Source organism: Drosophila navojoa, chromosome X (assembly GCF_054131105.1).
Source record: "Drosophila navojoa isolate 15081-1374.11 chromosome X, UAZ_NAV_1.0, whole genome shotgun sequence".
In the NCBI taxonomy this organism is placed as follows: Eukaryota; Metazoa; Arthropoda; class Insecta; order Diptera; family Drosophilidae; genus Drosophila; species Drosophila navojoa.
This window is the reverse complement of record NC_142895.1, coordinates 4,602,265-4,629,483: the sequence shown is the minus strand read 5'-3', so window position 1 is coordinate 4,629,483 and position 27,219 is coordinate 4,602,265. Positions and strand designations below refer to the sequence as shown.

The window sequence follows — 27,219 nt, the reverse complement described above, 5'->3', positions numbered from 1 at the left end:
TGGCTGCAGTTTTGTTGGTTAAACTAGCATACATTATATATATATATATATAGTGCATACATAAAACATATGTGTATATATGTGTGTGTGTGTGTCTGTCTGCAGTTAACGGTACCCACTTTGATAGTCTGCGGCGTCTGGTTGCAATATTCGTTGATGTTGTTGTTGCTGTTGCTGCTGCTGCTGCTGCTGTTGTTGTCGTTGTGGTTGTTGCTATTTTAGTTAGCAATAGTTGCTGCTGCTGCTTGCTTATGAATAACGGCAATATTTTGCATGCGACTGCTGTCAGAAATGTTGCTGCTGCTGTCGCTGTTGCTGCTGTAGCTGCTGCTCGTGCATATTGCCATCGAAGCATGAGCATGTGTAAGCCAGATATTATAGATATTCTTTTAGGCGATATGGCTAGCTAGAGCAACATCAATTGAAAGCTGTTGCTGTTACAGCAGCTGCTGCCGCTGCTGCTGCTGCTGCTGCTGCTACTGTTGCTGCTGCTGCTGCTGTTGCTGCTGCTGCTGCTGCTGTTGCTGTATGCACATTTCGCTTGTCACTGACTTTTATACTTTTTCCACTTGCTCGCTGAACAACGGGACAAAAAAAAACAGAATTGATATATTTTTGCATTGCTCAAATGCATTCGACGCGCAAATGAGCAGACGAAAAGAAATCCGACAAAAAGTACAACAAAAACTAACCCAAAAAAAAAGTACAAAAAAAAAGTTGAAAGCAACGGCGAAGTTTGCCGCTCGCTTGCTATTTTTAGAGTTGCAATATTGTCTGATGTTATTGTTGTTGTTGTATTCTTCTAACTTGCTGCTGTTCTTGTTCGTGTTGTTTCTTTTGATTGTGCTGCTGTTGTATGCTCTTTATGCTGCTGCTGCGTATTGTTTGCTGGCGATTACAACAACAACTTGCACGCGTTTGTCCAAATGCAAATGCCAAAAGTAACAACACACGCACACGCACACGCACATGCACACACAGTCGCACATACACGCACAGTGAGACAGTCGAGACAGAAAACGTCTGTCCGTCCTCGCTTTGCACGTTGATGTTTCCGTTAGTGTTGTTTGTGCGATACTGACTCAATTTGTTGCTCGGCACCGCGTGTATACACGTAGCAACGACAACACAGCGACGCGTCGCTGCTGACGTTGGCAGCGCGCATTCACCCGCTGCCAGGCAGTCAGCCAAACCTAACCCAAGAGCCACCCACCCAGCCAGCAAGCTAGCCAGCGCCATCTACCTACCTACCCGACCAGCCGGCCGTGTGCGCTGACGCTTCGGTTTTTGCTTCGTTTAAGTTGTTCGTTCCCGTGGCCCAGTGCCTGGGTCCGGGTCGGGCTCCTTTAGCCATGCCCAATTTTCATATGTAAACGGCGCACCGCTCTCTCACTTCTCTCTTCCCCTCTCTCGCTCTCTTACTCTCTCTCTCTCTCTCTCTCTCGCTCCCTCACACCAAAAGCCCAAAAAGCAACGAAGCGTCGGCATCGTCGAGTGCATGCCAAAGCAGCACTGGGAACAGCAGGCAAGCAGCACACACACACTCACTCATACACACGCATACACACACACACAGTCCGGGAGTCTCGCTGTCAGTCAAAACGACGCGTCGTCGCTTGTCGTTCCTCTGTTCGTCCCCTTTCCGCGCAGCTCCGCTCGCTCTCTGCAACAGCACGCAGCCATACCCCTGCCATCTCCCTTTCTCTCCTGCATGCTTTAGCACATGCATGGTTCCCGCAGTTCCGTTGCGTCACCGGCTACGTCGGTGCTGCGCCCACCTTCAGTGGGTGTGTGTATGTGTGTGTGTGTGTTACTTTGGGCACATGCTGCAGTGTTGAGGTAGTTGCTGCTGCTGCTGCGGCGATTGCTGCTGGTGTTGGTGCTGCTACTGCTTGCTACTGCTGTAATGATAAATTTATGGTTCCGTTATTTTTTTGCTTTTTGTTTTTATTGCTGCTACTGCTGCTGCTGTTGTTGTTGTTGGCAGGGTTAGCGGGATTGGTGAGATGCCGCTCCTGTCGCTAACGGCGTTTGGTTGTTGATTGTTGATTGTTGTTTTTGGTATATTCGCATTTCACATTCACATTCACATTGTTTTGTATGCGTTTTTTTTATTCTTTGCCGTTGACTTTTTTTTTTTTTTTTTGGTTACTGCTCCAAGCTGGCACGAATCAACTTTTATCGTCTAACACACAAGTGCAAACAAATATGTACATATATACATGCATGTATATGTGTGTGTGTTTGTGTGTGTGCGCTCACATTGATTTCACATTGTTTTTCTTGATTGTAGCTGTCTTTTAGCATTATGAAAATGATGTTTATTGCAATAACAAAAACGAAAAAAAAAAAACAAAAATGCCAAAAAACTAAAACAAAAAAAATAAACGAAAATGAAGAGCGAAAGCAAAAAACTTTCAGAGTTATATGAACTTATGCTTTGGCCTGCTGACTTCACAGGCCACACTCAGCCACACACACACACACAAAGCCACAGGAACATTTACCGCTAATACACATAACAGGTCATTGCTTTAGGAAAACTTTCTAAATATATACTATATAAATATCCTTAAAGCGAAAATATCATGATTAAATATACTTGTTCAGCGAGTGCAGTTCAGAGAGTATATTGGGCATATAATTTTTACTCCTTAGACTAAAGACTAAGCCAGATAGCTAAAGAAGACATTTTTGTATACTCTTATGCGATATGAATGGATAATATAAGACCTAATTTAATATCTGATCTAGATGAACTAGATTAAGATTCTCTATTCGAAGATCTCCTCTATTGAAAGATATCTGTATTGTGTTCTCCGATAATTACATTCAATTTACTTGCACTTCCTTCGTAATCTTTCATTAACTTATTTATCATCAAAATAAGTTTGATTTTTGGAGCTCTTTAATGAAGTTTTCTTCATCGTCATAATATTTATGTTTTTGCTGAAATTGAATGAAAGCAAAAATCAATCAAAAACATGAAGTTGTCTGAAAAGTGTTTGCACAGCTTCCGCCATTAATTGGATAACTCGAAGGCTTTTTGTGCGGCGCATCGTTAATCTTGATTTGAATTGATTAGCAGTGGGAGAAAGGAAGCGAGAGCTTGTTGCTTCAACGGAAACAAACAAATTAATCACAGCGAAAATTGGCTGACAGGAAATACGCATAAATAAGTAAAAGGGGGAAAGGGAGAGCCATTGTCAGAGAGAGGAAGAGGGAGCAAAGAGAGTAGAGACTGACTGTTAAACTAGATTAGTTAGATATCTTAACTTAAGCTTAATCAATTATTGAGAAACTTGAATTTCAGCCTTGACATAGTTTATCCAATAGGAACTTTGCGCTCAGCTGAAACAGAATATGCTCGATTCTGCCCCAAAAATAAAAAGCTAGCATTATTTTTTTTTCAGTTATTCGATAGCGATACGAGATATCCTTAATTTCATTAATTTCAAATGGAAAAACATATTCAAGGAATAGACAAACGGACATCTAAACCTACTTCTAAAGCTGTTCAATATCAAAGATGCTCCACTGACCAATCTATTGAAAAATAAACCAAAATCTATCAAGTTTTACATAATACATAATATTTAAAATGTTATGGACACGATCTATTGATCAGGAATACATATATGTATGCAGATAGGGAGAAGCCTAAGCCACACCTCCTTTCACCTGTTGCATATCTGTTAGGCACACCAATATACCCCATTTACCCATTACAAACTGAATTTGAAAATCAATTGCATTAATTCCACATAAAAAAATTTGTGTAGCATACTTCTCTGGGCGATTCGAAGCATACAAAAAATTGCTCACGTTTTTATCAACGCTTTTTTTGCCAACTAACGCAGTGTTAACCCCTATTTCCAATCAGACGCATTCCAGTTGAACGATTCGTAAAGATTTTGAGCTGATATTAATTTTTTAAATTTTTTTGTAGGCATAGGCAGGATAAGTGACTAGCTAAATACCCTTTGATGTACATAGATGATATATGTATAGACTCATTAGCCTATAGACAGTAAAGCTAACTGGAATAGGACCCTAATTGGCATGGGATGGAGTCATATAAATAGTTAAGCAAAAGTCACTAGGATTAATGACTAGCCGATTGAATGTCAAGAAGCGCTACGACAAGGGTCGAAACATATGAGAGGAATGGGTATGCGTACGAGGGGGGCGTTGTATATATGGGCGTGTGACCATAGCTCTGTTACGTACATTCCAAAATTGGAGCACATTAATCAATCCAATTAATATGAAAAAGGTCAGAGCCAAAGAACTGAGCGTAAAGGACTACGCATAGGCAAGGTAAAATACAGGTAGAAAGAACTATGTAATTTTCGATATGTGATATGTATATACATATATATATTTGTACATATGTATATATAGAGTGTGAAGCATATGATTTACGAGTCAACTTCAACGTGACCGCCACACAGACATTAGATAATAATTTATTGATATCAAACACATTCCATAAGTTCCTACATATATAAATTGTGGGTGTTGTCCTACGAGCGTTGGCGTTCCTATACAACGGTTAAACGTTCGCTTGCCAAGCTGCAATGCATTCCACTGTCACACACACTGGCATACATATGATTCACACAGCTAGAGATGAGCAGGTGTATGTGATATGTGAAAAACGATGATGAATGGATAAAGAAATCGTAAGGAGATATCTATGCAAGCTGAGTCTGTAGTTTAATAACTAAAATGTTGTTTGAATATGCTAAGCTATGCTACTTTATGATAATAATTTTAATAAAATACCTCAAGCTTAACTAACTCTTACAAAATATCGCTTCCGCTGTCTCGTGTTTCATGCTGCACGCACTCTCATCGCTATCTACCATGCAAACGCACACACACACACACAAGCGCACCAATCGTGTGACCTACAAAGTCAAGTTAATCGCCGCCCGAAAAGGGTGTGAGCAGAGCTCAGGTTCGAGTTCGAGTTCGGCTTCGGCCTTAGCTTCAGCTTTAGCCTCGGCTACGAAAACGAAACGACGAATGCGATTTCGTTTCGTTTTCGTTTTCGTTTTCGTTTAGGTTTTTGTTTTTCGTTTTCCGTTTCGTCGTCCCAATAGATACTTAACATAATTACATGTATATGTATGTGTATATGTATATAACGCTAATTATGTATGTGACGACATGATATCCAATTGGAATTGGGTTGGGCTTACAGACGAGCTGAATGCAAAAGGCAATTTTAGTTTAGAGTTTTTGGATGTTTGTTGTTTTAATTCTTAACAATTGTATTTTAATTGAACAATATTCAAGAATTGTTTTGTACATTCACAACATTTAATTAATAGTTAATCTAAAAAATTAACAAAAAAATTAACAAATTCAAATGAAATAGTAAAAAAAAAAGAATTAGTAATACACATAATATTTATATAATATATATTTATATTTATATAGTAATATAAATGCTATAGATAAAAGAACGCTGACGCTTTTTTAGAATAGAATATCAGTTAGATTTTGAAAACGAGCCAGGCACAAAATATAGTTTTTAAACTGTTATACTGTTATATTGCACTTAGCTAGAAGACTGAGGGGTAATGGGAAGGGGATGGAGCAGGGCAGAGTGATTTTGGAGTTCGGGATTTTAGGGTTGTTCTTCATTATAGTATTTAGATTTGTCAGCTACACAATTCCAATAAACCAATTCCAATATGTTGGTTCACACGCTCTCGAGGATGGGTGCATGGAAATGGTATAAAATTCGAGTTTTCATAGTTGATTTGTTTCTTCTTCTTCATTCTCACCTTTTACATTTTCATATACTTCTTCCTTTCTTTGTTATAGTAATTCTTTTAGTTAGTTAGTTAGTTACTTGTTGTTGTGCCTTGAGAGCACGCACTTAAATAAATACATACATACATATACATATATAAATGGTAGAGGTACTGACGATACATATACATCAAAATTGTTTGTTTACTCTTGTTTTGCTTTTCGCGAATTAAAGTGAAGTTCAAAATTTGATTTCTTTGGTAGTTCCATATATATATATACATACATATGTATATATCGTTACAGATATATATGTCTATGTGTGTGTCTGTGTTTGTATGTGTGTCTGTATGTGTGGTGTCTGTATTGGCCGCTTAGCTTAAACATCAACAACCATTTTCTTATGTATATCCGTATTGCCCACCACAGAGCAGAACTCATCAAAGGAGATTTTGCCATCCTCATCCTTGTCGGCGAAGCAAATGGTCTTGTCGACAATCTGTTGCAGTTGCGTATCCTTCAAATTGTTGCCGACCATCATTTTCAGCACCTGGAAGAGCTCGCCGTTCGATATGTAGCCATCGTTGTCCATATCGTAGATGCGAAAGGCGAAACGCAACTTTGATAGTTTATCGCCGCGTACACTGAACTGTGAGACGCCTTGGATGAACTCCTTGAAGTCCACCTCACCATTGCCGTCGGCATCGAAAATATCGATAACACGCTGCACTAGCGGATTCTGCTGTAGCTCCGGCAGTGACATGAATTCATCGATACTCAATGCACCCGAATTATCGAGATCGAGTTTTCGAAAACGTTTTCCCAAACGACGAATTTCATCCGCATCGAAATTGGAGCACATGTCCATTGGCAGGGAAGTCTCGTTACCCATGTTGAATTTCCTTGCTTTATCTCTTTTTCGCACTACCTAAATTTAGCTGAATATTTAATGAATACATAAATATAAGATATTTATTTATATGTATATACGCAATTTCACTTACCTTAATTTGTTGTTTTTATTTCTTGTTATGTTTATCCTTAGGCGCACATTCTGCAAAACAACAACAACATCAACAATCAACACATTATTTTTATCTCTCTCTCTCTCGCTCTATTGATTTTTCACCTAAGCCCGAAATTCGAGTCTCAAATTTGGTCTTTGTTTTCCAGTTTTTTAACATGCAAAATTTAGCACATGCACTTGCCTATAGTGAATATATAATTATATATATAATTATACAGATACATTTTTCTTTTATATTTTTCTCATACCGTTTATTAACAGCGCAGCAAATAAAACACGTATACGCCGTGTATCGTAGTCTCGGCTCGCAAGCAACACTCTCAACGATTCCTATGGAAACGTAGCTGCTGCTATATGTGTGTATGTGTATGTTGTTTGTATGTGTCGTTTCCTTTTATGTTATCCTTGCGAGCATAATTGAGCCCAGACACAAGTTGTTTTTCCGTTTTTTTTTTTTATGTCTACAGGCAGCCAATGCAGCCGTCTATTGTGAATTGCAAGCCAGTGTTAAATGGCATAAGGTATTTTTTAGTGCATTTTTACCCAGCTGGTACGACAAATGCATACACGAATTCAGCGCTGCCACATCTCTCGATTTCGATCGAAATTTAGGCTGCCACATCTGCTGTACAATATACAAATGTTAATTAACTGTTTTGTGTCCTTATTTTTATGAAACAAAAATTACTTTTCTATTTTCTCATACATTAAAGTAAACGTTCTTCGTAATAACTTCAGCTAAAAAATCGTTAGGATATAAAACAAATAAATGCTATTGCTAAGCATACTCATTGTGAACTAAAACAGAATCATTTTTGCCTTTTTCGAATATTCTCCTTTCACATAGAATGCCAAAAATACTTTCAGGACTTCAAGGGCAAATCCGCGCATGTGCCAGCACCATTTAACAGCCTACATACGCGCGCATTTTCAAATATGTGGCCGAGGTTTATTCAAGTCGTTTAAATATATATCACTTTACTGACGTAATATATGAAAAACATAATATAAACTTATCCATAAGCTTATCTATACACATAATAAAAACACATAATACTGGACTTAACTAACAACTACAACTGCTTTCGCTTTTCCTGCAGATAATCCTCCTCATCTGTGCTAACTTCGTAAACATCCCGAGATTTCGATTTGGAGTTCGACTTGTTGCCATTCGATTCAGCTGATTGCTTCAATTTCTTTTCTGTAATTAATTTGTATTGCATATTAAATTGAAAATTGGCAGATCTTACAACATACTTTCTTGGGCCACTCGTTCGAGCTCGTCCTCTGTGTCGGGTCCAGACGAATGCACCTCGTAGCTCCTGTTATTGTTGTCCAGCCTTTCAGCCAGATTAACAGGACTGGCTGCCTTGTCATGCGCATCATCATCGTCCACTGTGGGCTTCAATGATTCATCATACAGCTCCTCATCGCTCTCAGGCTGCGCCATTTCCGCATTGTCCAATGCAAACCGTCGCCAGGGCAAATACTTCTTCAGTTCATAACATTTTTCAATCCAGCGACGCGTCACAATTTTGCCATGGCCCTTGACCTGATTGTACTTGGGCGTGTTTCTAAAGGCGCAGCTACAATGGATAAACTCGATAGTTTGACTGTGAGGCTCTAAGGACTCTCTGAGATATACTCTTACATTAGATGGGTGCAGCCTGGTTCCCAATCTGCTTTGTATTTGGCGCCTAGCGCTATGGCCTTCGAGCGCAAGTCTGCACGATCAGGATTCTGTATAAAAGAAGGTTGCATGTCTTGAGGAAGCATAGGTCAACTATGTGCAGTTCTGCTCACCTGAATGCCACTGATGACGAGCACAACGCCACGCAGCAGCTGATTAAATGGCACATATTTTAGCTCTTTAATTTTCGGCTTCTTGGCTGGCTTGCTCTGCTCTTCTAGCGAGGACGAGAGTCTCTTCTGGGCCTGTACTGCTGCACTTGGCTTCGACTCGATCTTTTTCTCTGGTTGCTCATCCTGCTTGGCAGCTGGCTTCGACTCGCTCTTTTTCTCTGGGTGCTCATCGTGCTTGGCAGCTGGCTTTTCTGTAGATAGACGCTTGCCTTTGTTTTTCTTCTTTTCTAGCTCCTTCTCTAGCTCTATGCGCCGTCGGTTCTTGTCCGCCTCAAGGTGTTTGCTCAAGCGTTGCTTTCGCGCATCTGCCACAGCCCCTTCCGGAGTATCTTCATCCTCGTCATCGCCAAACAGTAGTGAATTTCGATTTCGATCCAAGACTTTAGTTTCTGCCTGCGTCGCGCTCGATGGACTGTTGGCCTGCGCTGTTGGCGTTTTAATGGGCGCTGGGCGGGAATCGCTTAAGCGTCGCAGAGCAGCTGGTGAGCCGGCATCTCGTATAGCAGCTGCAGTACTGGTATCCTCATTTCTGGTTGCCTTCCAGCGCTGAAAGAGCGAGAGTGAAGCCTTGCCATCTGGTTCCGAGTCGGGTGACTCTTCGCGCAGCTTAAAACGACCCAAGGCAGTCACCGCGGGACTGGGACTAGGATTAGGACGTGCCGTAAGCTTGAACTTATCGGGCACCAGGCTTTTAGGCTTTGCACTGCCCGCCACATGCATCTTGACAAAGGAGAGGCCATATTGGACATGCTTGTTAAATGGCTGCGTGCACACAATTTTCACCAGCTTCCATTTGTCTGTTAGCGCGGCCGGACACAAGGCATCACTGCTAAAGCAGCGCACACGATTTATATTGCTGGAGTTCTTGCTCTCGATGGGCGTCATAAACGAGCTGGAGAGCAGTAGTTCCTTAAAATCATCTGGCTGGCAGCCGGTCTTACTAACCAGTACCTCAATAAAGGCGGAATGCTCGTTGCCAATGTCTATGCCCGTAATTTGCTGCGGCTCCTCGAACTCCAGAATTACATGCGCCGACTTCTCACCGATCGCTTGGGTCTTCCACTTTTTGGCGGCATTCTCCTTTAACAGATTTGCAGCCACATGTACCTGCAATTTGATAAGACAGTTTACGAGGTTATTTTCCTCAGTTATTGATTTAACTTACCGCATCTTCGCTGCTTACTTCGCGCACAGATTTAAAAACTTCAATCGGCATTTCGTCAAAACAATATAGCCCAAACGCCGTTCATTTGTGGCGGACTTTCCAACTGTCCATCGATATATTAATGGAGATGAGCGATAGTTGAATCTGCAAAAGATTGTGGGAAGTGTTCTGGTATTTATTTGCTACTCTAATTTGTCATTGTTGATCATTTCATACTGTTTCTAACTAATATCAGTGCTAATATAAAAACAAATAACTATTCGCTACGTCTAAATTATGTTTTTATTTATATTTGCTTTTCATGTAGCCCAGACGACGTTTATTTATTTCAAGCTTTTCCCTTGCTCATCAATATATTTACTTATTTATTTACTTGTTACTCTAATATGTCATTGTTGATCTTTTCTTACTATTTATTTCTATCCAAGAGATAAGTAAAGAATATTTATACATTTTTAAATTACATTTTTATTTACGTATAATCGATACTTTTTCTTGGTCAAATAATCGATATTTTTAAATGTATTAAAGATTACGGTCACACTACTACTGCCCGCTTAGACTTGGAGCCAAAAGTTTCGCACAAAAATGAGTTTAACTTGAAGACTGTAATTCGGCAAGAAAGTAAGACTGTAAAAGGCAGTGTTCAAAATGAATCCACTTTTAAATGAAGTACAACGCATTATTACCGAAATGCGCTGCGACAAGCCAACCACGCGCAATAAAGCTGTTGAACAATTGGACCAAAAGCTGACCAGCTCCAAGGAGGCCCTAAACGGCGTTCTTTGTAAAAAACAAGATTTATGCTGGAAAGCCGTCTTTAATGCTACCAAGGAGGCGATTTTTAAGGTAAGAATGTTAAAATTTGTAAGTGTCTTGCAGTACTTATCTACACATTTCTTCAAAAATTTGCAGCATTCAGCCAACTTGCAAGAGGCCAACGAGAAGCCATTCAAAACGCTATCAGATAAATGTTATTTATACGGAAACACCATAGACAAGATCATCGAATACAATTTGGAGAGTAAGTTCTATCAGCCTGGAGTGGAAATCATTAGTAATCTTACGTTTTATTCTTTATAACTGCAGTGGGCAGATCTGGCAGTCACTTTCTGTCCAAATCCACTATATTCAATGCTTTCGAGGAGGGCATTAAGCAGCGCATTGTTGTACGGCATTTCGGCAATCATTTCATTAATTTACTGGACAGAGGCATCTTTCTGTCGAGCACCTATATAGAAAACTTGAAAGTTAGCGAATATAGCTGTAAGTTACAATAGATCAACGTCAAATGTTTCCCATATCACAATCCATTCATACATCCCAGGTGTACTGTCATACCTGTTTGAGTTGAACTTAAACAATGACGAACTACTACGTTCCAAGATATTGAAGTGTATTACAAAAACGTTGCAGCTAGCACAGAAACGTGTGCAGCTGCACGCCGATCTCGTTGACTACTTGCCCATGATCAGCAATTTCGCGAAGACAGCAAATACCGCTGAAAGGAAACAAGAAATTGTGCGACTCTATGAGATAATCGTTACCGAGGTAAGTAGAATTTGAAATCTTAATTGTCTATTAACCAGCTAATCGAATCTAATCCCTAGTTGTCGGTCAACTATCACCATAAGCTCTGCGTCCATATGCAGGAGATCGTGCCTAAGCTTTGTGACTTTCACAATGATGACATCTTTCGCGACGATATCAAAAATGTGTTCTTTAATTGTATTACATTATCACTGCGAGCGCTATATCCAAAAATGAATAGCCATGATTTTGACACTTTTCGTGTGCCAATTGACCAGACTTGGCAACAGACTGTGCTGAAATTGCGCACAATTGTTGATATGGAAATCAGAAAACATTCCATTGGCCGCGGCCAATCGTCTGTGCTGAATCTGTTCTCGGACAAGTTCATTCAAATGGCAGCAATTGTTGTCTATATTGTAAAGAGATATATCAAATACTATCGCCATATAGACGTAAACTATGTATGTATAAATTTTGTAGGTTAACTGGCATAAGGAACTGAAAAGTGCTGCCAGTGAGCCAGAGGAGACGCCCAGCAAACGTGTGCGAGTCGATAGGTTGGAGGAAGTCATCCAACTGATTGACAAACAGGAAACGAAATTTAACGTCATATGGTAAACCCATCTCTATCAATGCAATATGTATTTACAGATATCCTTCTCAGGTTTGCCATCTTTGCTGAACTGATGCAGTTTAGTGGAATCATAAATGCGGCCAATTATCAGCTTGCGCTGTCGACCACGGTCGATATCCTGCTCATCTATGGCAATGGCAAGAATTTGCGTAATGTGCGCCTCTGCCTAACGAGCCTACTGCAGAAGGAACTAGAGCTGCTGAAAGAGGAATCGATTCCAGCAAACTTTCTGAGCGAACAGTGGACCAAAATTGCCACATTCCTGATAGCAGAGACACGGCCCGCAGCCGATGAAATCATTGAGAAACAACTGATCTTGCGATCATTCATCAGATACAAAAAACTGAATCAAGCGTCGTGCAGTGCTCTGCTGCAGAGCATTACAACAAATGAGATGCTGCGGCGCAATGAGTGCATGGAAACCATACGCCACATATTCATAAACGCCGATCAATGTGGCCTGAAAAAGTCCTCCAACAGCCTGGAGCCGATTATCAAGTGGGCCTACGCCACCGAGAAGAGCAGCGCCACACAAATGATTCACAACATAGCGGCAATTGATCCCAAATTGCTGGCAGACACATTTGCCATTGGTATCATTAACTTTCTCGATGGGCAGCAATTGCAACAGTTGGCGGACATTCAAGCTGCCATCACAACTACCGCAGACAATGATAATTTGCAGCTGTTGTTGTACAAGTACAATAAGAAATTGATCTGCCTGGACGAGCAATTCCAATCGGTGCTGCTGCAATCGAACGGATTACACAAGCCCACCAGCTCGAACGCCAAGAACTGTTTGTCGCAGCAAAACTATGAGCTGCTCATGCGCATGCTTAACATATCGACATCCAGCGAGCACTCAATCACATCATTATTGAGGGACCTGAAGTGTCTGCACAAGCTGGTCTGCACCATCGAGCGTTTGCTGCACTATAAAGTCTTCGATGCTGACAATTTTACCAACTGTCCGCTTATAAAGCGCATCGGCTTGTTTCTCAGTCACATTGAGGTGGGCTAAAGATTGAAGTTTACTTTATTGGACAATCAAGTGACTTGTATTTTCTTCAGTTCCAGTACAAGTCACTCCAGTCGGAATTGAGTAGCGTAGACTCTTGCGATTTGCGCGATATTCTACAGCAACAGATGCTCATTCTGGATGTATTCCATGCAAATGACACATTGCTGCTCTATATGGAAAGGCAGCCCATTGAAATGCTGCTCGAATTTATAGGCGTGCTGCTGAATCAAATATGTAGGTAGTAACATAATCGTGGTTCAAGTCAAGGGGTCTTCATGATTTAGGCTCAAGATTACTCGAAATGAACTCACTGAATTTACTTTCAGGTGCAACCAGGAGCGCAGTGGAGAGCTCAGAGCAGTCCACACTGGTTGCCAGCTGCCTGCATATACTGGGCAACCTGTGTGCAAACAGTTCCTATAATAGAGAAGCATTTCGTCATATAGCTACGAATCTGAAGCTACGCTCCAAGCCGCAGGATGTGCTGCTGGTTGTTAAGGTAACTAAATGTAATATGTAAACTAACTAAAAATGGCTAATGAAATTCAATTTCCGACTCCCAGATGCTGTGCAAATGCAAAACCTTATGGGAGGAGTGCATCGTTTGGCTAATCGAGAGACTGAAGGAGCTCTTTCTACATCACTTTTCCAACATTGAATTCATAAGCGAGATAATCGACGAAATACCCAGTAAATATTTGCGAAAACGCGAAACCAACTGCGACATGTACTAAATTAGCTCGCTTTCAGCTGTTGTTTTCTTTTCGTGCTTCAATGAGCATGAGCTGGACGATATGCTGTCGGCGATAATATCACTGATGCGAATAGCACTGAAGAAAGCATATCCTGCACCGTTGTCAGTGAAGATTGTACGCTCTATCGGGCTGATAGCGCAGCGCTGTCCGCACATCCTCCAAATGCCCAACTTTGATGTTATTTGCTATTCGACGACCAAGTTCTTAACAATGCCAACGATCGAGGTGCGTTTGGCCGCAATTACAACGCTCACCCAGCTGCTGAATGCGAGCTTTTGCGTATCGATAGAGGAGGGCGGCGCAATGCATAAATATGCCGACCATTTGGCATTTACCAAGGAGCTATACGAACAAATTGACTGGAAGAAGCTGACGGTGAGTGCGATGTGATAGGACTACGGATATATTCAATAGTGGTAATACGTTTGCCTCACATTGCAGTTCATCGGCGAGGATCTCGTGCAGAACAATCATGCGGTGGCCATTCAGGCGCTGATTTCCTTCTTTGCCTTTAGCACATACCACCAGGACTCGGCCCTGCAGGATCTATTGCCCTATTGTGCCCATCATAAATTGACTGCATGTAGGCATAAGTGAATGACATTTAATGGCCAGTGGAATATATAGCTGTTTATTTATATATGATTCCCAGTTGATTTCTGTGATTTGCGGTGCCAAGTGCCTTGCTATAATCGGAGCATGCGTCAGGTATTCTTACCCTACACGGACAGCCTAGTCCACAAATGGATGTCGAATAACTGGTCCCCATCCAAGTAAGCTAACCTCGCAATTAGCATAGACTTTTAACTAGAAAGTTGGCATCCACTGCAGATTTCCATATTTCCTTTGCTACGATACCAAAGAAGATTTTGTTAAGGGAGAAATCAATGGCATTATGGCTTATATGTTCATCTATGGAACACCCGAGGACATACAACGCCTTCAAAAATACTTGAATGCAAATGTAATGCTAACATTCATATATAGTACCCTCCCTATATGCAATATCTCTATCTCTCCCAATCTTTTCAAGGCCACCATGATCATACTGCAAGCCTTTTTGGCGGTCGCTTCAAGCGATTCAGATGAATCCCACTGCGATGAGTTTCGTCAACGTCATGAGAATCTAACCCGGAATCTGCAGTTCTTTGAAATGCGGCCGATGACTGAGGAGCTCAGTGCAATTGCACTGTACAGAACGATCAAGCTCTTGTCGGACAAAGATGAGCTGGACAGACTATTTGGTGGTACAGCCTTGAGCATTGACCAGCCGAAGTGGTTCAATATATCTGCCAAATCACTCTTCAAATCAATGGCGCAACTTGTGGTAGATTGCAATACGAATTAAATTTCAAATTTACCTTGTTTCTAATCAACTTCAAATTTGTCTTGTAGAAGAGTAAGAAGTGGTCCACAGATCTGCGCATACAGACCATATCGGCGCTGATGTTCGAGCAGCCGATGATGCTGATCGATTTGCTGGGCATGCTGAAAAGCGATTGCTATCAGGCTGTGCTGCCCAGTCACGTGGTAAATTCCTTCTTCCTGTACTGCACCATTGCTGATGCCGTTTTGGATGCAATTCAAAATTTGGAATCCATGCGCAGTCCGGATGCCAAATTGAGAGATGTACATGCTGCCCATTTTGCACGGGACATTTGGTTCTTTGTCTGTCGCTTTCTCTTGCACAGTGAGTGAATTCTCCCAACACTTGCTGCTCCATTCACTTGATGCATTTATTTATATATTACTGCAGGCAAATGTGACCAATTGCATCGCTCTGCGCTCAAGTTTTTGGAATTGATGCTGCCAAAGGACAGTTTTCAGAATCAGGACCTGGCAAAACTATTGATTGACTGCCTCAAGCATGTCGAGTCAGAGGAATTGCAGACTATGGCAACTAAAATAATCATTTCCTACATCGAAAAGTACAAGGCGGAACTGCAATTACAGGGACTGTTCGATCAGGCCGATGATGGGTGCGACCATTTGGAAGAGTTGCGTCATAGGTTTGAGCCGGCCCTGCCCGAGATCAGCAAACAAAACTTCGAGGACTATATACGCGCCTTTCTCGAGCCGAACAGTTCGGAGCGCTTGCACGGTCTGCGCGAATACGTGAGCAGTTGAAGTTTGCATAACACTAATTATGTGCTGATATTTTGATATAATCTCAAACCCATCAGATTGCCGAACACAAGGAGGAGCTACAGAACAATGACGAGCTGCTATTCGAGTTGGTCAGCCGGCTCATACAAATGGTGCGCGAGTCGCCCAAGTACAATCAAAACATGGATGCGCTCAAATGTCTCGCCGAGATCGGGCCCATTAAAATGAAGCACATTTCATACTACTTTCTAACTGACTACGAGTCCATACAGCCGGTACAGCAATATAACAATTAAGAGAGTATTGCTTATACTGTAAACTAGAAATTAATCGGTTTCCATCATCTCCGCTTTAACTATGCTAAATTAACGTAAGCTCTAAGTAAACTAGTATGATATAGAGTCGCCTCATTTTGCCATTTGTCACTTACTTTATTCAATCTAGTATAATATCTTGTTACTTATGGATTCACATAAAATTATTGCAGCTGACAGCTGCAATGGAGCAGTTCGTAGCCGTCATTATGGAGGCACTGGAGCGGCATATATTCGATTTCGATGTCAACACACACAAGGCCGTCATCCAAGTGGCCAGGGAAGTGGTAAACAGCAGGAGTGCTGAGCATTTAATTGGTAAACATGAAGTATTTGCATTATTTAATGAGATTTATTAAAGTAAATTCTTGATTTGCAGATAGTTATCCGTATTTGCGTATCTTCTACGTTGGCTTGAATACGTCGAGTTTCCTGAATTCGTTCGTCAACATTCCGCAAATCAATTGGCTTGCCATGCTCAAGGACACGGAGCACTTGGACTATGAGCCCTGGCTATGCCAATTTATGGGCTCTGTGTTCAAGGCCTGCCGCTGGCCAGGATTCGATGAATTTGCATGCCAGTCCGTTGACTTTGCCAGCACCTGTCTGCAGACGTTCGTCAAACTCGTAATGGCCAATAAAGATGTGCATTTGGCTAGCTTATGCGAGATGCTCAATTACTTCTTTGAAAATTCAGCAAATAGCACCACGGGATTCTATCAGGACAAGCGCATAATCAAGCGATTCCTGTACATGTGCGAATGCGTGCGCGTCGTTAACAATTGGTAGGCTCCATTCGCACTGTGGGGAACAGCACATATCTCATCTCTCTCTCTCTCTCTCTCGCTCTGTTTTTATTTCCTTCTCTTTCTAATGCATGTCTGCAGGACCATTCCCATCGATTTGGGCAATGTGGTCAAGGCCAGCAATCATTGCCAGGCATATTTCATGAGCATTATGTATCTGGAGCTTTGGGTCTCTTCCTTAAAGCCAGCCGAGTCGCCTCTCCACTCTGACAGCTTTCAAACGTACGCCAAGACGGTAAGCAAGGAAATTCGCTTAATGAAATTGAAATCGAAATACAATTATATACTCTTATAACTCTTGCAATAGGCATACAAGTCGATTGGTTGTCTAGATGCCATACCGGGATTTCTGAATCCTCTAAGCTCACGCGTCGACTTCCTGAGCTTAAACAATAACCTGTCGGAGGCTTTGCTGGAAGCAGACAATCAGAACGAGTCGAGCACTAGCAAGTGCTTGGACATAATGAACGACAACGGCATGCTAACGTTTGCCAATCTCTATCAGCGCTCTTGCGAGGACATTCCAATTAACTACGAGATACTGTGGCGTCTCTGCCAATGGGATGACCAGACCGAGAGGACTCACCACGTCGATTGGTCCAACAATCTCGAGCTGGAGTACAACAAACATCACTATCTCGCACTGATGAGCATTAATAAGCGCGAGCAGGAGAACACTCTGTCGGCTATCAACAATGCCTATCAGTGCGTCCAAAGGATATTGCAGGACATTAGCATCGAGTGCCTGCAATCGGTGTACAAGTACATGACCTGGCTGTGCACACTCCAACAGACCGAGGACTTTTATCAGGTGTGTGTGTGTGTGTGTGTGTGCGGTCTGAGAGTGAAAATGTTACGAAACTTGCTCCACATTCACAGATCCAGTTCAGCCAGCAATTGGCCCCTACGCAGGTCGATGAAATATTCAACAAATGGCAAACGGAGCTAAATCTTACTTATGGCAGCTTCAGCTGCAAGGAGCAAATACTCGCCCATCAGATAACGCTATTCAAGCAATCTGGTACTAGGGCCGATCGTCGCATAAAACAGTATTACGATCAGAGTCCCGTCGACTCCTACATGCTGAAGTGCATCCAGGAATGCAAGTCCGCTGGCAAATTGAATTTGGCAACGAAATACATATCCACGCTGCGCACCACGCCCGATATCAAGTCGCCCACCAAGGTAAGCGTGCGATGGACTCAGTCTGTTCCCTGCCAGCTCACACATACTCCTCTTACAGATCTCCGTGCTGCTGGAGGATGCCCAAGTGAATATCAAGCGTGGCAATCATCATGTAGCCAAATCCCTATTGCAGTACGTGAATAAGAATCAAGATTTTCAGTTTTGCCCGCAGCGTGTGACGGCCCTGCGGATGCATGGTGAATTCCTGCTCGACAGCAATGCCGAGAGCTTGAGCTACGCCATGGAGCACAAGTTCAATCAGTCGATTAAACTGCTCGAACACTTCAAATCATGTCAGTCGACTCTTAAACAGAAATTCACCGGCGTCTTCGATTGGGATACATTCGATAAGTTCGAGAATCAGAATCTCAAGGCCAACCACGAGGCGATGGCCAAGTATGCCGATCGTGAGTATCAGCGGCTGCACGACTATCGGCATTCGCAGGAATATCAGACGCTGGTCAACATCATCAAGCAGAATCGCCAACTGGCCGGAACAGTGACAAGCCGCGAGCAACCCGATCGTGATCGTCAAATTGGCGCGATCAACTTGAATCGATTCGCCAAGCTGGACGAACAGGAGCTGAAGCGCATCGACGATAATCTGACCGAACACTTGTGCACGGCTCTCTCGCATTATATCAAGTATTGTGAGCTGGACAGTGGGTTCTCTAGTGCGGCAATTTATCGCATCATAGCACTCTGGTTCACCAATGACCAGAACCAAAAGATGCTGGACAAGATCAAAGAAGCGATCACAACAGTGCCCAGCTACAAGTTCATCTGTGCCGTCAGCCAACTGGCCGGACGCCTCAATTCCAAGAATGCAAGCTTCCACAAGATACTCGTCGATTTGCTGGTGCGCTGCGGCACCGATCATCCGCAGCAGACATTCTACAAGCTCTATCCGTTCGTCTATGCCCACATGGATGGCACTAACAGCAATACACAGCGTGCGGACATTGCCAAGAAGATAATTGGGCTATGCGGCAAGGCCAATGTCACGGCACTTAAAGCTAGTCAGCAATTCGAAAAAATGTTTCCAGGTAAGGCAAGCAAACCACATGCACCAGAGCTGCTCACCAATGTCTGTCGCATTCTCTCACTCTTGCAGCTCTGATCAACTTTGCCAATACGTACCTAACGCCTGGACCGAACAAACGCCCGGATCGCAAAATGGTGTCCAATATGCTGAGTAAACTCAACCAACTTGAAATGGATCGCATACACTGCCCCACAATGGAGCTGGCCGTGCAAGCCGATCGGCGATATGAGATAATTAGTAAGCGATGAAGATTGATCCTTTGATCGTCGAATAAAATGAAACGAAATTCATCATTTGCAGGCGTAAGGAGATGGTCGGAGGAGTTCACCCTCTGCGGCGGCCTGAATGCGCCCATTAAGTTGCAGGCCCTCTGCTCGGATGGTAAGACGCGTGCTCAGCTCATCAAGGGCAAGGACGATCTGCGTCAGGATGCGGTCATGCAGCAGGTCTTTGGCGTTGTCAATGAATTGTTGAACAGCGACTCGGAGTTCGCTGAGCGTCAGCTGCATTTGCGCACCTACAAAGTGACGCCGCTCTCTACCCGCAGCGGGATCATTGAGTGGTGCCAGAATACGATTCCAGTGGGCACCTATCTGGTTGGCGACGGCACTGGCGGTGCGCACAAGAAGTATCGACCCAAGGACTGGAACAATCGCAAATGTCGCGAGCTGACTGCGGTACGTATATAGTATATGTATATATCTATCTTAAAGATTAGTGGAATTTATCTTTTATACTTTTGTAGGCGGGCTCGAAGAAACCGCCAGCGGAACGTCTTAAGATCTACAAAACTATTTGTGAGCATGTGAAGCCAGTTTTTCATTATTTCCTACTAGAGAAGTTTCTCATACCGGGCGAATGGTTCGAGCGACGTTTGGCCTATACGAACAGCGTGGCCATCACCTCGATGGTGGGCTATGTCCTGGGCCTCGGCGACCGCCACACACAAAACATTTTGATTGATGAGCAAACGGCGGAAGTGGTGCACATTGATTTCGGTACGACTTTAGATGACATTCATAAACTCTAACATATTTTGTATGTTGTATAATTCACACAGGCATTGCATTTGAGCAGGGCAAGATTCAGTTAACGCCAGAAACGGTGCCATTCCGTTTGACACGCGATTTCGTCGCTCCGATGGGCATTTGTGGAACAAATGGCATTTTTACCAAATCCTGTGAGGCTACCATGCATATTTTGAGACGTTACAAATCTGTACTTACCACCATACTGGAGGTGCTGCTCTATGATCCGCTGTTCATCTGGGGCGTCCTATCCAATGGGCAACAAGAGTCGAGTAAGAAAAAATATATATGAAATACAAAAATGTACTAGATTTTAATATAACTACTTAATTGACAGATGAGGAATCCAAGAACCTACTGGCGCAGCGTGCCTTACTACTTGTTAAACATAAACTGGAAGGTCGCGAGCCGGGCATGTTGGAAAACTCGAATGTGGAGGCGCAGGTGCAGCGTTTGATCAACGAGGCAACCTTGCCCAGTAATTTGGCTATGCTATTTCATGGCTGGGACCCATATCTGTGATAGATTTGCGCTGTTACATTTACATCACATAACATGTTTACAATTGTAAAATATATTAGAATCTGGGTATGACGACGCTCAAGGAACCGTGGCTATACCCAGAACACGATTCAACCGCATAAGTTTTTTCTTATATGTTTGGGGACCAGAATTTTTGTCGCAACAAACGTGCGGATGGCATAAGGGGAAAAGTTTTTTTTTTGTGGCGGGACATTAATTCAAATCCTGATTCGATACCAAATGGGTAATCGATACTCCATTTGCTATCGTTCGTTGTGAAAGCTGTCAGACTGCTGTCCGATATATATATAAAAATAGTATCGCAAACATTAGATGGCAACTCTGGCAAGCCAAGCACAAATAAATAACATTAACATTGGAAGTGAAAGTAGAACTAGGCAGCTCCTCATGCAGTAAAACAATAATAACAACACTCGCCAAGTTGAACCAATTATGAACACAGAGGCCAGGCCACGGCAATACCCGAACGATGGGCGCCAAGGGACAGGGGACGGCGATGCGACAAGCGTATCAAACGAATTACCAGATGATTGGATCCGTCTATCGCAATGGGTGCATTGTTTTTGTGTTGTTACGTTCGACCTGAATCTGGGACAGGCGCTCGAATACGTTTATCCCGCCGAATTCATGCCCAGCGATCAGGAAGTAAGCAACATTTGCTACATGGCTTTCCCAGACTCCAACTCCGGCTGTATGGGCGACACCAAGTTCCATATGCGCCTGCGAGCTTTCCAGCATACAAAACATGAAATGCCCGCCAATTTGCAAAACTACAATTTAGACTGTGCGCCAGCCATGCGCTACGATACCAGCCACTATTGGGGCTTTGTCTACTTCCGCCAGAAACGCGATCCCAATCTGCCGCGCGGCTATTTTCAAAAGAGTCTGATCATAATAACGCGACTGCCATTCTTCAATCTCTACTACGACGTGCTCGCCCAGCTGGCGCCCAAGTACTTCGAGGAGGGCAACGAGCTGTTGCATCGCGCCTGCAGTCAAATCAACAAACAGTGGCCAGCACTGATGGTCGGACAGACGCTGAAGCTGCCGCTACTCGATTATAATTACCATATATGCATACCCAAGGCAAGCAGCAGTAGCACTCGCAAGTTAGCTGCGGCAGCAGCAGCAGCAGCAGCATTGGCGCCGCCATTGACCGATGAGCAGCCGGAGGAGCTGCCCAAATCCGTCAAAGTGCTGGCGTCCGTCAACGAACTGGAGCTGTTCCACAGCCTTAACTATGTCATCGACCATTTGTATACGCTGTGGGAGCTGGTAATCACATCGGAGCCAATTGTTGTGGTGGGCACCTCGCCAGCCGACTGCTCACACATGGTGCAGGCTCTGGTTGCCTTGATAGCCCCGCTGGAATACTGTGCCGAGGCACGGCCCTACTTTACCATACACGACAGCGAGTTCAAGGAGTTCACCCAAGAGTGCAATAATCGGCCCATACCAGCCGTAATACTGGGTGTGACTAATCCGTTCTTTGTCAAGCTGTTCAAGGATTGGCCGCACATGCTGCGCCTGGTGGATAATCAGGTCAGTTGCATCCCCCCACTCCCTAGCAGTCCACTCTCTAACCTCTCTGTTCGCTTGCAGAAGAACATGCAACAAGAGCTGCAGAAGAACACGCGCAACGCGCCCAGTGCGAGCGCCAAGCCCGCCCAGCCCAGCGGCACCAATCACAACATCCTGAATGGCAGCCTGGGCACAGCTGCTGGGGACAGTTCGACTGCTGGACTGCACACCAAGTACAAGCCATTCTTGAAGAAGGACAAGACGCTGATCAAGAAGGTGCTGCTGGGCATCAAGACCAAGCGGCCGGAGCATGTGCAGACGGCGTTGATTAGACGACATCTGCTGGAGCTGACGCAGAGCTTTATGATACCGCTGGAGCGCTATATGGCCTCGCTGATGCCGCTACAAAAGGACATCAGTCCGTTCAAGTCGGCGCCGAATGCTAGCTCCTTCAAGCTGGACGATTTTCTGGCCACGCTCGAGGCAGCCGGACCGCAGTTGACCTCCGCACTGAAGGGCGACTGGAAGGGTCTCTATCGGCGCTTCGTGCGATCGCCCAATTTCCGTGGCTGGTACGAGTCGCGGCACCGAGAGCTGCAACTCACACTGCAGGATCTGCAGCTGCAGGCGCTATCTGAGGCGAATCTGGAGCACTGGGCGCACGACAAGCAGGAGGTGGAAATAATTGATATGATACTCAAATTAAAACAGAAACTGAATCTCTACAGCGACAAATCGCAGCTCGAGGGCAATTCCAACACCGCGCAGCGGCAGATTCGGGCGCAGATAGAATGCATGAAAGAGTTGCTGCCATCCGATCTGAGGAACGTTGTGAATCTTTGATCGTTTGTGCAAGGCATTAGCTAAGTTCCCTCCCACGTCTACATCCACATCCGCATCCAAATTCCCCTCAACTCCCCTACCTTATATATTTTCTAAATATGTTTATGTGTTTAAATTAAGGCTATAAATTGTTAAATGATATGCAAGAGACAACACACTCTCCGACGAGAGATATAGGCACCACTGTAAAAGCTATAGATATATATATATTTGATTATCTCGATATGTGTATATGTGCGTCTCTTGTTTCTTATTGATTCCTCTCCTTAAATCCCAATGTAGCGCCTAAGTAAATTGAATTTGTGTACAAACTAATCATATCCACAAATGTTTTCCAAGCCGAAACTGAAATTGAAGAGTAACTTTCAAATTGTATATATATATACACAAACATACATATGTATATGTTGTAATTGCCGTTAGCAAAGCAACGATTTGCAACGATTTAGTCACATTATCTCATGTTCACAAATTATTCCTATTAATGTAAAATACACTATTGATATTAATGTCCAATATCTATATATATATATATGTATGTATGCATGTATGAACATGTGTATGTATATACATATATCGATGTTTGTGAAGTATTATTAAATATGAGTTTTAACATAACCGTTTTAACCATTTTAGTTCGAAACATTTGCGCTTCATTCGATTTCAGAGTTTCCAGCAGGAGTTCCAATTCGAATCAGCATAGTTCTGATTGGAATATTTATGTTAAGCTTCAGTCTGTTCATTGCAAAACTATAGTTCTAATTGGAATCAAACCGCTACCACTTCAAGTGCCCAACTGGAGAGATAGTCAAATCTTATCAGACGAGCAATCAGCAAAATGGAAAAAATAAATAGTTAAGGCAATTGATTTAAATGAATTTGTTTACAAGAGCGCCAACTTTTTATTTTGAATATGGAATGAACAAACAAAAAAAATGATGATATAAAAAACTTAATCGCTAGACATGGAGAATTTGTACGTGCTGCAAAGGAGAACGAGATGAATGATGATTGTTGGAAATAATGTAAATACATTCGATATATATATATAAACATACATATATAGATATAGCTGATGGTTAGATAAGAAAGACAATGTCGTCAGCGAGCATTATCTGGTTGTCCTCGGTCATCCGGTGCATGGCCGCATCCACCTCGCCGGCCGTGAAGGGCTCCGCGTTGTTCTCATTGATCGCCGTCGTGATGCGCTGCAGCGTGAGGCTCTGCTCGCGTGCCTCGCGGAACAGACGCTGCAGGCTGTTCTTGAAGACGCCAAGCCGAGCATCGCTGATGCTGGCGGGCGTGACTGTTGTGGGCTCCGAGCTGGCCTGGCTAGCCGACTCTGTGCCAGTGGTTTCGCTCTGTTGGCGTGATGGCAAGGAGCGACGGGTCTCGCGACGCGTCAAATCGCCAGCATCCGGCTGGGGTGGCTCAATCTCCTCGTCGCTGTCGATGGTTGGATCGGGCTCGGTGCGTGTGCGTTTGGGGCGACGGGAGGGTGTTGTTGTATTTGCAGCAGCAGGAGTATTCTCCTCCTCCTCCTCCTCGTCGGAGGAGCCGTTGCCATTGCGACGTCGCTTGCTGGCGCGCTCCTTCTCCAGGACCTTCTTGAAGTAGGCGTACTGCACCAGCTCAATGGCCGCATGGGCATCCTCCATGGTCACCGTCTTGGACATGCGAGCGCGCGCATGCGCCGTGGACAAACGAATCAATGTCTCCAGCGTACGCGCCGTGATCGGCTGTGTGCGTGCCACATCCGATTCGACAGCCTCCTGGGAGCGCAGACGCGAGTATTCATTGGCAATCGCCTCACACGCCTGCTCCGTCAGCTTGGGTTTCATGCACTTGGCAATGTGAATGTATTTGCGCATAAACTCCACGGACAAGATCTTCTCATGGCGCTTCCTGGACTTGCCGTGCAACAATGCATCATATTTCTCATACAGCTCCGTTTCCTTCTTCTGCAAGAGGCGCTTATGTGAACTGTTGTTCGACAATGAGAGTGGCGGATGCTGCTCTTACCTGCTCCGTGTTGGAGACAAAGGCCAGTGAATCGGCATAGGAGCTGCCCATGGTGAGGGGCTCGCCGTCAGCCTCCTTCGGGTTGCGATAGCGATGCATGCGGACCACATGATCGGATATCATTTGATCCACATCGCTGTCAATAACATCCAGCATGACGAACAGCAGATCGAAACGGGACAGCAACGAGTCCTGCAATCCAATGTTCTCCATGGGCGTTTTGTACTGATCATACTGCAATGGGATTTGGATGGATGAAATGTAACCCTCATATGGTTATCCTCTTGAGGTATACTTACACGCCCGTAGACCGGATTGGCGGCCGCCAGCACCGAGCAGCGCGCATTGAGCGAGGCATGGATGCCGGCCTTTGAGATGGTGACGCGACCTTGTTCCATTACCTCGTGTATGGCTGTGCGATCGATGTCGCTCATCTTGTCGAATTCATCGATGCACACAACGCCTCGATCGGCGAGCACCATGGCGCCCGCCTCCAAGCGTCTCTCGCCCGTCTCCTGATCCGTGGTCACCGCTGCCGTTAAACCAACGCCGCTGGAGCCGCGTCCAGTGGTTGGAATGGCACGCGGTGCCGTATTGAGCACATAGCGCAGCAGCTGCGACTTCGCCACCGAGGGATCACCGATGAGCAGGATATTGATGTCGCCACGCAGTCGTGTGCCATTGGGCAGCACCTTCTCGACGCCGCCGAGCAGCAGGCAGAGAATGGCCTGCTTGACGAACGTGTGGCCGTGTATGGAGGGCGCCAGACTCTTGCTGAGCAGCTCGAAGATGTCATTGTTCTTGGCCAGCTTCTTGCAAAGCATAATGTCCTCACGGGAGATGTCCAGATTGCTCTCCTTGCTCAACAGCGATATGTTGTTGGCCAGCAGGACGGTGCGGAAGGTGCCCGAGGTGTAGCCGCCATGTTTGCCCGGCAGGCAGCGGTAGTTGCCAACGATCTGAACGCGATCGCCGGGTTTGCAGCGGTCCACCAAATCATCATCACAAACGATGTCCACAGAGCGTGGCAATTGGCCGGCTGGCGCCTTCTCTGGCATCTCCTGTATGGTTAGCGTCTGATGATCCTTATAGACAGACAGACCGAACTCCGTTTCCAGCAGATTACCATCGTCGTCCTTTGTGGGATAGACGGCGCTCGAGGGCACCGCCTCGAACGAGGTGAGATCTGTGTATTTACGCTCGAGCACCTTCCGTGTGACTGGACAATAGTGGACGCTGCGTACCACCTTCGGATGTATAAGGGAGACCTTTGTGACAATGCCCTCCACACAAACCAGATTGCCCAAGTAGACGGACGTGAGGGAGCGAGGCGTAACATGACGATTGCCAAAGCAGCCCTCGAAGCCCACGAAAAAGTCTTCGTGCTGCTTGGCATAGCTGGGATCCACAGTCGAGACATATTCCTTGAGTGCCCGCCCAAATGCCAGCTGCTCGTCGGAGGCGTTGTTTAGCAGCCCCAATGCGCGCTGTTGGTTCTTGCGCTTTAGATCGTTGATGTTCACGATCAGACGTTTGCTCTTCTCAGCAATCATGTCCTTAACATGACCGGCATAGATGCCCTGATCCTCTTCGTCGTCCAGAAAATCCACATATTCGCGCTGTATATCTTTTATGTACTGTTCCGCGTCATGTGCCATTTTCAAACAATATTTTAACAATGAATAACAAGCAGACGATTCGCAAACGCAATTGCCGTCGCACGCCGAATGCAAATGTATTTTTGGCGGGAAACATGGGCGCAAAATTCACGGCTGCAGACAGAGTACTCATCGATAACCGACATTTGTGCACGATCTTGCCAGTGCTGTCAACCACCCATAATGTAAGGACAACTACAAAATACTGCAAATCAACAAATTTGCAACGCATCAGCTGTATATCGAAGTGAATAATGATTTTTCGACATTTTGAGTATCGCGATTGATGGCAATGTATTGCATTTTTAAACTGGCTCTCGAAGTTGTAACATTTTAAAATATCGATAGAAGCTCATGTATAAACGCACTAACCACACAACGGTG

General features: G+C 44.2%; 6 protein-coding genes across 19 annotated transcripts in view; 2 read left to right on the top strand and 4 right to left on the bottom strand.

Moving 5' to 3' along the window:
• Positions 1-1,115, bottom strand: part of SK (small conductance calcium-activated potassium channel) — a 94,031-nt gene extending 92,916 nt beyond the window's left edge. For 6 of the 10 annotated variants that reach the window (XM_089263192.1, XM_089263199.1, XM_089263200.1 and 3 more), the window contains exons 1-2: positions 992-1,114; positions 120-576 (exon numbers count right to left, since the gene is read on the bottom strand). The gene's annotated coding sequence lies outside the window, so the exon portion shown is untranslated. Of the gene's footprint in view, positions 1-119; positions 577-991 lie in introns of all 10 variants that reach the window. The other 4 variants (XM_089263195.1, XM_089263197.1, XM_089263198.1 and 1 more) reach the window with 1 other exon arrangement.
• A 4,864-nt stretch (positions 1,116-5,979) lies between these two features.
• Positions 5,980-7,318, bottom strand: CanB (Calcineurin B). Of its 3 annotated transcripts, XM_089263989.1 has the most exons (4): positions 7,042-7,318; positions 6,896-6,974; positions 6,771-6,820; positions 5,980-6,704 (listed from the first exon to the last, which is right to left on the bottom strand). In XM_089263989.1, the coding sequence occupies exon 4, from the start codon at positions 6,656-6,658 to the stop codon at positions 6,146-6,148; it is 513 nt and encodes a 170-aa protein (XP_089120115.1). In that variant the 5' UTR covers positions 6,659-6,704; positions 6,771-6,820; positions 6,896-6,974; positions 7,042-7,318; the 3' UTR covers positions 5,980-6,145. The 3 variants fall into 3 exon arrangements, with proteins under 3 accessions (XP_089120115.1, XP_089120116.1, XP_017965694.1); XM_089263990.1 differs by lacking the exon at positions 6,896-6,974; XM_018110205.3 differs by having other exon boundaries at positions 6,771-6,974; positions 7,042-7,317.
• A 423-nt stretch (positions 7,319-7,741) lies between these two features.
• XRCC1 (DNA repair protein XRCC1) lies at positions 7,742-9,983 on the bottom strand. Of its 2 annotated transcripts, XM_089264193.1 has the most exons (6): positions 9,822-9,983; positions 8,846-9,763; positions 8,597-8,797; positions 8,445-8,533; positions 8,051-8,379; positions 7,742-7,994 (listed from the first exon to the last, which is right to left on the bottom strand). In XM_089264193.1, the coding sequence occupies exons 1-6, from the start codon at positions 9,870-9,872 to the stop codon at positions 7,867-7,869; spliced, it is 1,716 nt and encodes a 571-aa protein (XP_089120319.1). In that variant the 5' UTR covers positions 9,873-9,983; the 3' UTR covers positions 7,742-7,866. The 2 variants fall into 2 exon arrangements, with proteins under 2 accessions (XP_089120319.1, XP_017965723.1); XM_018110234.3 differs by having other exon boundaries at positions 8,597-9,763.
• A 379-nt stretch (positions 9,984-10,362) lies between these two features.
• Positions 10,363-20,825, top strand: tefu (Serine/threonine-protein kinase tefu). Its single transcript, XM_018109927.3, has 29 exons — positions 10,363-10,670; positions 10,737-10,845; positions 10,911-11,087; positions 11,149-11,372; positions 11,432-11,770; positions 11,835-11,968; positions 12,019-13,000; positions 13,060-13,243; positions 13,336-13,508; positions 13,573-13,699; positions 13,760-14,139; positions 14,206-14,347; positions 14,417-14,537; positions 14,596-14,728; positions 14,798-15,091; positions 15,160-15,454; positions 15,521-15,879; positions 15,948-16,145; positions 16,358-16,502; positions 16,564-16,969; positions 17,072-17,225; positions 17,298-17,801; positions 17,870-18,175; positions 18,234-19,221; positions 19,290-19,457; positions 19,521-19,897; positions 19,966-20,218; positions 20,281-20,520; positions 20,586-20,825. Exons 1-29 carry the CDS (start codon positions 10,473-10,475, stop codon positions 20,768-20,770), a joined length of 8,295 nt encoding a protein of 2,764 aa, XP_017965416.1. The 5' UTR covers positions 10,363-10,472; the 3' UTR covers positions 20,771-20,825.
• Positions 20,826-21,078: 253 nt separating this feature from the next.
• Positions 21,079-23,780, top strand: LOC108657352 (protein DENND6B). Of its 2 annotated transcripts, none has more exons than XM_089263085.1 (2): positions 21,079-22,333; positions 22,397-23,780. In XM_089263085.1, the coding sequence occupies exons 1-2, from the start codon at positions 21,224-21,226 to the stop codon at positions 23,153-23,155; spliced, it is 1,869 nt and encodes a 622-aa protein (XP_089119211.1). In that variant the 5' UTR covers positions 21,079-21,223; the 3' UTR covers positions 23,156-23,780. The 2 variants fall into 2 exon arrangements, with proteins under 2 accessions (XP_089119211.1, XP_017965421.1); XM_018109932.3 differs by having other exon boundaries at positions 21,081-22,333; positions 22,394-23,780.
• A 243-nt stretch (positions 23,781-24,023) lies between these two features.
• Mcm3 (minichromosome maintenance 3) lies at positions 24,024-26,971 on the bottom strand. The gene is made up of 3 exons (XM_018109928.3): positions 25,477-26,971; positions 25,178-25,411; positions 24,024-25,116 (listed from the first exon to the last, which is right to left on the bottom strand). The coding sequence occupies exons 1-3, from the start codon at positions 26,833-26,835 to the stop codon at positions 24,235-24,237; spliced, it is 2,475 nt and encodes an 824-aa protein (XP_017965417.1). The 5' UTR covers positions 26,836-26,971; the 3' UTR covers positions 24,024-24,234.
• Between the last annotated feature and the right edge of the window lie 248 nt (positions 26,972-27,219).